The following is a 10,428-nucleotide window of genomic DNA, read 5'->3' as shown; positions in this document are numbered from 1 at the left end:
AAGCCTTGGAGATCCCAGCTGACAGCAGGTGTCCAGTGGTGTGCTCACACCTTGAGGTGTCCTATGACAGAACCTCAGGGGGAACGAACAAACTAGAAGATGCTTCAGATGGGCCTGATGGGAACTCACACAGCGCGACAGAGGCTAGCACAGATGCAGAGCAGCGGTGCCACTGCCGAGGAAAAAGTGTAGGCATAGCTCAACTGCATGGCTTTGTAATGTTGTGCGCAGCATGGGTTGTCTCACTTTAGCGTGTATTCCCAGCAACATGTGATGGTAAAACAGCAGAAAAGCAGACGTCCACATCACTGTAGGAGAAAGCTCCATACATGCATCTATGCATGTGTGAGACAAAGAACACAAAATATGACAATGAGCATAGAAAAGCACATCTTATTTTTAAGCTTACATATTTTAGTCATATAATTGGAACAATAATGTTATTTATTTATTTTTACTTCCTGTGTTAGATCTTATTGAAGGAACTCAGGCTTCTCAAGGACAAAGTTGAAAATCTGGAGGACCAGAAGCTGCAGTATGAGAAGAAACTCAAAGTAACTAAGGTAAAAAAAAAAAACTAAAAAAAAACTTTGTGGTGTGCTGACACCAACTCTTTTCAAATTCATTGCTAATTGACCGAACATTTTCCTCAATGTTGTCCAATCTGATGATTCAAACAGTCAAGTGAGTGGTGCACGCTATTTTTATTTTAAGACTCAAATAATTGATTCTGAACAAACTCATTTCACACTAAGCTAGTATTTGATAAAAGCTTAGACCATTTTTTTTATTCTTCTTCACTTTATAACATTGTTCTTTAAATTCTGAATTTTTTCAGTGGATTTTTTTGTCTGGTAATAGTTATACGCCTAATTGCATCACTTCCTTATACCAATACTTTCATCAAGAAACTACTGAAATTGTGTTAAAACGTTTTGTTTTTTTTTACTTTAAGTTGTTGTTATTTGTGGCCGGTTATTTGCAGCCTGGTTTCTAGAGAATTTAGATTCTGAAAAGTGTTCACTGAACTGAAAATAAGAATCGGCACCTGCAGATTAAAACAGCAATAGATTTGCACTTATTTGAGTGAAGAATAGCCTGGTCTAAAAAATATCATTTTTTTTAGTAAACATAAGGTTAAATTTGCAAAGATAAGCTTCAAAAACTGAGGTTGAAAGGCCAAAAATATGAGGGTTCAATCTTAACAATAACCTAAAATCTCACATTTTGGAGTTTTTTGGGTAATAATTGTTAAATAAAGCAACAAATGTTAACATCAAGACTATTAAATCATTTCTTGTGGCACTAAATGTTTTCTTTCACTGGATTTTTAAACTTAAAAGACACATTTACCAGAAAATCAATATTTAGTTGTCATTAGTGCAAGGATGCGCTTCTTGAGCAACCAACCTTACATGTCACTTTTAGGGCTGTGGGTAGGAAACAGTACAGGGAGGCCTGATTTTATTTTTGGGAAGATCTTTATTAATTATTTTTTCCCACACAACACCACTTCCCAAAAAGAACAATTTCCTTTTTTTTCCACATATCCCTCTCCCAAACTGTAACCATGGCAACATTATAGAAATAAAATTTACTTTATAAAGAAAAATCAAATCTTATCTTACATTAGCGTTTGATGCTGGTGATGTTTAACAGCATTTGGCTGATATTTTTGGTCGCATGAAGTCCTCAAGACACAAGTAGAATCTTGTGTTTTTTTTCTGTCTTTTGCACAACTTGCAGAAACACTCAACTAAATGAGCCCACAGTTTATCTCGCAGCTTCATTTAGGACAAACGGCCATGATGAACCACAATCCTGTTGGAATAGAAATGGATATGCACCAAAAGATGAGATATTGTTTGATGTAGACAACTCCAAAAACAACACAAAGCCTGTTTTATATAACTTGAAAAAACTGTAGACAAAAGAGCTGAAAAGCCATCTTCCTTTTTTACAGTCTATAGTTTGTAGAACTGCTTGACAGGCTCCATGATCTGTAGGCTTCAACAAATTCAAAATTATGAGCGACGGTACAATGAGAACCACTGAATTTCCTCTTTTGAGTCCTTCAGCATAAGCCTTCTGTGTTCCTCTTGTAGGTTGAGATCAACAGCCTTCAGAAGCTTTTGCTCAGTAAAAATGCTGAAATCGAGAGCCTGCACACTCAGCTGATGGCCAGACCTTCACTTAACTCCGACAGCTCAGACAGAGGTAAGCACCCGTCCCACACACCATTAAAGCAACCTGTCATCCATCTCCTCTCTGTGAGTTAGCATATTCTTCTTTATATGCACTGCAAAAACAGGACGCCCAGGGATGAGTCAAAAATTCTTAAAATTTGAAAAAATATATTAAAAAAAAAGCAAAAAAAGAAAGACAATGTGGTAAGAAAAGTAGCCCAAATCTGAATTCTTCCCTTACCTCTATATTTATCCTACAGACGGAGGGTTAAGAAAAAAAATAGTATCTTCAAATTCGGAGGACACCGCCCCTTGATGACATCTCTTTATTCGCCGGTAATCTGAGTTAGCGTGGAGCTCAGAAAACACATAATAACAGTGGTTTTATTACTTTAAAAAGTCATTCAAAAGCAAAAATCCATTACTTACATTTTAATGGAAACTTTTGTGCTTTAGATAAGAACCTCCACACAGTGTGATGCACAACACCCTCGCGGTGGAAGGAAAAATGCCCTCTGTAGCTATGGCTACCCCTTGAAAAACTATTTTTTCTACCCCTTCAAATGCCCCAACAAATGGAGGGGAGGGGAAAAGTGAGAGGGGTAAGGGAAGTAATTAATAATTTGCATTTAAGAAGAAAAAAAATGTCTTAAACTAAGATTATTTTGCTGTTAAAAAACGTTCTTAATCAGAAAGCAAAATTGGGAGAAATGCTCTTCTGGACATGTGACTTTTTTGCATTAAGTAAAAATGGAGGGAAAATGATACTTCAGTCCTGTGAGTGTGTGTGTGTGTGGGGGGGGTGCTCTTGGAGAGAATATCCAGGAGGAAGCCCAACCCAAAATGTAAAATCACAACAGAAAAATCTTTTTTTATTTGTATGCTGTGTCTGCGCTCAAAATGATTTATTTCATTTCTCCAGACATAACTATTTCATTATCCTCTATTTTCTACCTTTCATTTCTCTTTCCTTTATCGTTTCCTTCCCCTCTGAGGAGCAGAAAGACAAACATCAGCTGGATTCTCTTTGCCCTCTTTGTTGTTCTTATGGATTAATGAAGAGTCAGTGTTGATGCAGAAATGTGTTTGTTATATTTAGCTCTCTGGGGTTGTTTCTTTGGTCTAATCATTCCCAATTATTACAAATATCCCTTGTAAGCCTGGAGTTGTTCTGAAGGAAAGTGATTGCTCTCCAAGAGGTGAATAATGTAAAACCTGACAAGATAGACATTGGGCCTTAAGAAACAAACAAAAGAAGTATTAATTTTTGACTTTTTTGTTTTAACAGCCATATACATTCAAGTGTGTGTGTTCAAAATCCTAATTTATGTAACATACCCAGCTATGCACATGCATTAATAGTCAATGTGGGTTTCTTTTCACAGATCAGGAACTGCAGCGACTTAAGACTGGAATGAAATCACTATTAGCTGCCAATGATGAAAAGGTAAGTTACCAGTCATGTGTGAGCCTTCATGCAGCTGTGCGAGCAAAAAGAAAAGTCAGCATGTGTGCGGTCATTATTACAAATTTACTTTGGAAAATTAGAAAGTAGGTATTTTCGGATACTGTCATTAATCAGAGGCTCCGCCCTCCGTTTTGTGGCATGTAGAGACTTTTTGTATTAACCCTTCTGCAGCTTTTTGACCTACAAGTACTTGTAAAAGCCGGCCTATAGAAGCAGCCCACCGGCCACACATGAACGCACGCCCCACGGCGAGCCATTTCAGGCAAAGAAAGCCACAGTTAAGCAGACCTCACTGTGCCAAGCTTAATTTTGGAGCAAGCTGTTGTAAGACAGCCATGGCAAAAGCAGGCATAGGCACCACTTAAAAAAAAAAAAAAAAACACTCCCTCCCTGCAGCTGGTTACCACAACTTAAGATTTCCAGACAGGCCTGTGTCAGTCCCCTCCCTACACCTCTTTGATGTAAAGGCCATATGGTGAAGAGGGACCATATGTGCAGAGAAATGGCCTCCATCAAAGAGTCTGTGTGTGTTCACTAAGCTTAAAACGGTTAAGAGTTTTGTTCACTATCGTTTTACCTCTGCTTTGTGCAGGACCGGCGCATTGAGGAGCTCACTCTGCTACTTAATCAGAGCAGACAGTTCAGGGAAGCTCCTCACAACTCCAGGCAAGGTAATCACCTTTTATTGTTGCTTCACAGGAGTCATGTTACGTTAACAACACAGTTTCACAGTAATGCAACCTATCACATTTCCTTCATAAGCAAAAAGAAACTTTTTTTTTCTTTTGCTCTCTAGCCCCCTCTGCTGTTCATTCTCTGTCTAACGGTCGGAGTCCTTCAGTAAGCAGTGAAGAAGGAGAGCACGGCTCAAACAAAAACGCTGACTCTGCAAGTGCCAAATCTGACGATCTTAAGTCAGAAGTGGGTACAAACGATGCCATTTTTCCTCTATACTTTTTCCAATAATGTAATTTTGATATCTCTGCTTCATTTAACCCATCACAGGTCTCAACAAACAGTAATTCCTCCCAGCAAGCATCTCTTTTATTAGTTTTGAAGGAAATTGATTCTAGGTATGCTGCAGTTTTCTCATGTAAGACTACAACTCGCTGGCATTTTATTGAAACCTCTGTGCATTTATCTGTGCAGAACAGAACCACAGAATTCATCAGACAGCATGAATGACTTGACAGATGAACACCTGCCAAAGGTACAAAAGCTAATAATATATTTATGTCCAAATGAACATTCTAATGTTTCTAAATCTGAACACTGCTTTGCTGTTCCTACAAAATGACAGTACATTTACTCTCATTTGTTTTGGTTTTGCTAAGTAACACACTCTTTGAATCGTGTGTGCTTTCTCCAGGGTGGTCTGGGTGACAGTAAAAGTCAGACTTTGCCTGTGAAAGCCTCTTTGTCCGAGCAAACTGGCACAGGGGAGACCGGCACAGAAATCCAGAGGTCTCCAGATGGGAGTGAAGATGGAGACTCCAGCCAAAGTAAATTTATGCTTTTGGTTTCTTGCATATAGTCTGGATGTTGCTGCAGAACCAGTCAGTAGTGTAATGATTCCCATGATTCCCAGGGATCATATGCACAGATATAAAGTCCCTCCTCTGACCAGAGAACCGTCATAAGTTTGATCACAGCAAATTGCAGAGGCTCTTGACAGGGCAGATGGATTATGGGATAGGTTTTCAAACGCAGCGGAGGCCTCCCTCTTTGCCCTGACTGACCACATCCACCTCAGCTCCACCCTTCCTCAATGTGACTGACCAATTTTAACTGGAGCCTCAACCCGATTCCCCTTTGCTGCAGCTGCTTTGATTGTAAACCTCATCTGGAAATCACACCTTGTTTAAAGTTTCCTTATGGAGTTATGAGAATTACTGTAAAAAAAAGATTTTTTAAAAGAGTAGATCACTGTTGAAGCCAGGCTACAGCTCAAAGAGGCAGTCAGGCGGCAACTCTTCTACATAACAGGAAGAAGAAAAAAAAAGGTCTCCCTCATTATCGTCATCAAGATTTTGTCTTCATCACTGCTTCAGCTTCAGGAAACAGTCTGGCTATTTTTATTATTATCATCAATCAAGTATTTTCTCTGGCACAATGCTAGCAGAGCTGTATTTGTTGGTGTAATTTGGTGTGAGCTTCTATTTTAAACTACACAAACACATTTAGGAAATACTTGATAATATAATTGGCCCTCCAGAGTACAGTCTAACAGTTTGAGTCACATTTGTTCTCTGTACCTGACGGTGGATTTTGGAACCTCTTGAAGGCACGCTGGAGAGAGCTGATGACAGCACATCCAGTGATAATTCCCCTGCGCACTGTGGGACGAGCACTCAGCCTGGCCACCGCGCTGTGGGCTCCTCGGAGTACATGAAGAACAACCGGAGCTTCAAGAGGCTCTGGGGGAAGTGAGTACCGGGATGCACATGGATGCACCTACAATGAGGTACAAGAAAGAAAAAAAGATCAATGAGTGAGCTAAGGACAGATAAAGTCGATCCAAAAGCAAACAGGGCCAGCTTTGATTGACTTTTTTGGAAAGTGGGAGTTTTTTTTTCTTTTTTTTTCAGATCACTACATGAAAGCTAGCATTCTCCCACTTTTAATCTATTGTTCCAGGTGGCAACAGATCTTTTCTTTTTTCTTTTTTTTTTTTTTTTTTAAGGAAAATATTGCATAACAAAAAAAGTAAACATGTAGAGAGGGAAACGTTTCAGCAAAATGTTTTATTCTATTGAGGCTTCATACTGTTGTACTGATTTTTATTATAATCCATTAAGACTTCGAAGAACCCAGTCCGGAGGTTTCCAAGCAGCAGATCCAGATGCCAGTCAGTTCAGAAGAGGAGGTCTGCGTGCAACGGCAGGACCCCGGCTCACAAGGTCCCCTGAGCATGACTCTGCGCGGTAAAAGTCAACCTGCTCCTTTGCAACTTTCTTTACACATTTTTTTTTTTCTTAAAAAAATATTATTGGTGTTTGCTGAAGTTAACCATTTTTTATTAATCATTGGTTTCAGAGATATGAATATTCCATTCAGCCAGTGGACCAAAGAGCAAGTGTGTGGCTGGTTAGAGGACTATGGTCTGGGCCAATATGTCACTCTAACCAGACAGTGGATTGAGCATGGCCAGACCCTTCTATCTGCAGCACCACAGGACTTTGAAAAGGTTTGAGATTTTAAGAGGTTATCTATGTACATTGTAATGCTCCTTGGTAATTAATTGTTAGAAAGTCAGCCTATTTACTTACTAAATGCAACACATTGCAAGCTAAAGTTTGCAGGATAACATGACCAATAGCTCTGTAACTGTGCGATCTGGAAAAGACTGAGTGCCACCAATCTGCAGTATCATTGAGGGGGATAGGAGGTTTACCATGACTATTTCATTATCATATCCAGTTGGGCTGATGTTTCCAATAAATGCACAAGATTATGAATATATTGAAGAACACTGCGTACAATTAGATTGTTAAGTCCAAGTGTGGATACAATACTAAGAGTCTTTAAAGGACAAGATGGACTGAAATGCCAGCAGTCCTGATTTGAACCTCAGTGAGCTTAGGTATGTGCCAGAGGGATCAACATTGTTTACATTGTTGTGGAGACAGCATACATGCATGTGTGCATCTGTGTAAGTGTTGCATTTGTGGCTTTAAGACAGTGGGACCCCAGGAAGAATAGCTGCTGGCATGTCCATTAGCTAATGGAGATCCTTAATAAACAAACAAACAGTACCATGTTGGGGGGATTGGGGAAAATTAGACTTAAAGGCTAAAAAATTAAGGAATTTAAGTAATTGCAATACTTGAGGAAAGATATATGGCATTGACAGAGAAGAAACAGCAAATGTTTCATGAACTCACACACTTAGCTCTAATGCTCATCCCACAAAAAAGGGAAGTTAACTAGATGAGTTTTAAAGGTATCACCAATTTGATTTTTCCCTACATCCCTAGTAAATACCCCCAAAAAAGGGAATAATCTTTAAAATATTCTGATCTTTTTATGGCTATTGACTTTTTTTTCTGACTTTAGGAGATGGGCATGAAGCATCCACTCCACAGGAAGAAGCTGCAGCTCGCTCTGAGGGCATTCACCACTAAAATTACAGAGAAGTCTTCTGAACTGGACCACATCTGGGTCACCCGTAAGATACTTTCTGTCTGTGTTGGTAATTCTCAAACAATGACGTTTCTGTATTTGCATCACAAAATACAAAAGTTGGTGCATTGTTACAAAAAAATCTTTTCATGTAAGTTTAGAACATGAAAATGGGTTTCAATCATAAACTTGCTTTTTTGATTTAACCACATGAAGTGTTTTTATGTGGAAATTTCTTGTATGTAGGCTGGTTGGATGATATTGGTTTACCTCAGTATAAAGACCAGTTCCATGAAGCTCGAGTAGATGGTCGGATGTTACAATATCTGACTGTGGTAAGACTTGCTTTTTCCACCAATTATAGACATCTAATGATGAAAGTGCAAAGTGTTCCCAACAATCCCTCCAATTCTTCTCCTTTCCACTCAGAATGACCTCTTGACCCTGAAGGTCACCAGCCAGCTTCATCATCTCAGCATCAAATGTGCTATTCATGTCCTTCATGTCAACAAGTTCAACCCAAATTGTCTTCGACGCAGGCCGGGTGAAGAGGTCAGTTAACAGTGCTAGAAGTACATTAATGCCATCTCCTCCCCCATTTCCAAATGAAACTAGCTTTTGTGAAGCTGTGCTGACATAACCTGACAAATAATTGTATGCGTTTTCATTTTTTCATGTGACCACACAGATTGAAACTGTTCATTTTCTCTAGAAGCAGCCCTCCCCATCAGAGGTGGTCCAGTGGTCAAACCATCGAGTGATGGAGTGGCTCAGAGCAGTGGATCTGGCTGAATATGCTCCTAATTTACGGGGCAGTGGCGTCCATGGTGGACTGATTGTAAGTACTGAGAGGAGAGAGTCTGTATTTAAACATGTTTGATGTTTGTGGGGCTTCAGCTTTGACTGGGAAATGCCCATGTGAGCAGCTGCAAGCATCATGTCCCAGTAACTTGAATGCATCAATGTTAAAATGAAAGTTTTAGGCCTCTCAATTAAAAAAAATATATATTTTTATCACCTTTACCTGCAATCTATATTGTTCATTTTTTAAATTTTTCATGTTTCTCTGTTTTATGCTTCTTATTCAGTTAGTAAATTCCAATTCCTAAACTAATTATGTTATTGTGCCCTCACACAGATCCTGGAGCCTCGTTTTAGCTCGGAAACTTTGGCCCTGCTCTTAAATATTCCTCCCCAGAAGACTCTGCTTCGCCGTCATCTCGCCACAGCCTTCGCTGCTCTAGTTGGGCCCCAAGCTATGCAGGAAAAACGAGAGTATGGCAATGCCACAGGGCATGTTCCTCTCACTACAACTGCTAAAGTAAAAGTAAGCACTTTTTTGTGTCATTATAGCTTTTCTGGATGGAATGGAACACAATTACTTCATAATTTATATATATATTTTTTTATTCTTTCAGCCAAAGAAGTTAGGGTTCACCCAATTCAGTCATCTCAGAAAGAGAAGACCTGACGATGCCGACTATATCTGCCAAATAGACAGCGGAGCACTGACAGTCAACGGAGTTTCTCGTTTATCCTCCACAGCACACCGAGGCCTCAGCCCTACTTTGGACAGGCAGGTTGAGAAGTGAGGGAGGGGGCACAGTAACAGCTCAAACCTCACTGTTAATCAAAGATAACTGTACTACGTGTGCCAATCAATCAATATCTTGTAAGGTCCGAAACAAAATCCATTCAGGATGCAACAATGAGGTGATTTGCTGAAAGGACTGCAAACAGGCTGTATTCACATAGTGCAGGGGCTTTTACCAGTTATTTAATCTGTTATTGCTGTAATTTTGCAATGATTGCTGACATAATGTGGCTCCCTGCATTCCTTTGTCAAATAGATTCTGAAGCTTATACTTTTGCTATTTACACTTTTGGATAATTTTGTAACTAATATTCTGCAGATTTTTCATATCTACAGTCAAGCCTAAAATGATTTTTGTTCCTGGCAAATTTTGACTTCAAATTATTCAACCATATTTTTTCCTGATTAGACATAAAGCAAGCATCTCTTTAAAAAATTCAAAGAGAATGCACTTGCTCCACATTTTCCAGGGTTAATAAAACGTTTTGACTTAACTGCAGGTTGCCTGTACAGTATATTTTATATCAGTTTCTTTAAGCATGAGTATTTTCATTATTTTGACTCTTTATAGTAAAACACAGTAGAGTTCTGCACTTTAAAATAAAGCTTCTGTTTAAACAAGTTGCTGTAAAGAAAATTATTTTGTTTCAACCTTTTAGAAAATAACTGGCTCCCCCATTTGGAGTGGAAACTCTCCTGCCTTATTCTAAACTATGACTTTAATGGTGGAGCACCACAAGGGTGTGTTCTGAGTTCCTTCTTTTGATTCCCTCTACCTGCGTGACTGCATAGTGGTTGGACTTAATTCAAGGCAATGAGACCACCTACACAGCAATGATGTAAGGAGACTGGAAATGTGGCGTGCTTAATTTGGACATCATTAAGTCCAGCAGCTGGAAGAAAGTGGAGACTGCACAGCCTAAAGTTATGTGGCGTCCATATCTGCAAAGATCTTTGGTGGGTTGTGAAGAAAGACAGCACAGAGAGGGTCTGCCTCTTCAGTGAGGTTGGGGTTTCTTTCTGTTTTGGGAAAATGTTTGTAACAATAGTGGTATGGA

The 10,428-nt window shown here is 39.3% G+C and overlaps 1 protein-coding gene across 1 annotated transcript in view; it reads left to right on the top strand.

Moving 5' to 3' along the window:
• Positions 1–9,991, top strand: part of ppfibp2a (PPFIA binding protein 2a) — a gene marked incomplete in the record, with an annotated part of 19,994 nt that extends 10,003 nt beyond the window's left edge. Inside the window, 18 exon segments of the mRNA XM_036210610.1 lie at positions 1–188; positions 471–563; positions 2,106–2,217; positions 3,572–3,633; positions 4,247–4,325; positions 4,451–4,575; positions 4,660–4,727; positions 4,804–4,864; positions 5,024–5,156; positions 5,939–6,080; positions 6,453–6,578; positions 6,691–6,841; positions 7,711–7,822; positions 8,023–8,111; positions 8,206–8,328; positions 8,489–8,614; positions 8,915–9,103; positions 9,195–9,991. Coding sequence (XP_036066503.1) covers positions 1–188; positions 471–563; positions 2,106–2,217; positions 3,572–3,633; positions 4,247–4,325; positions 4,451–4,575; positions 4,660–4,727; positions 4,804–4,864; positions 5,024–5,156; positions 5,939–6,080; positions 6,453–6,578; positions 6,691–6,841; positions 7,711–7,822; positions 8,023–8,111; positions 8,206–8,328; positions 8,489–8,614; positions 8,915–9,103; positions 9,195–9,368 — 2,153 coding nt within the window.
• Positions 9,992–10,428: the final 437 nt, after the last annotated feature.

Source organism: Oryzias melastigma, linkage group LG3, assembly GCF_002922805.2.
Source record: "Oryzias melastigma strain HK-1 linkage group LG3, ASM292280v2, whole genome shotgun sequence".
NCBI lineage: Eukaryota > Metazoa > Chordata > Actinopteri > Beloniformes > Adrianichthyidae > Oryzias > Oryzias melastigma.
This window is presented reverse-complemented; position numbering and strand designations above follow the sequence as displayed.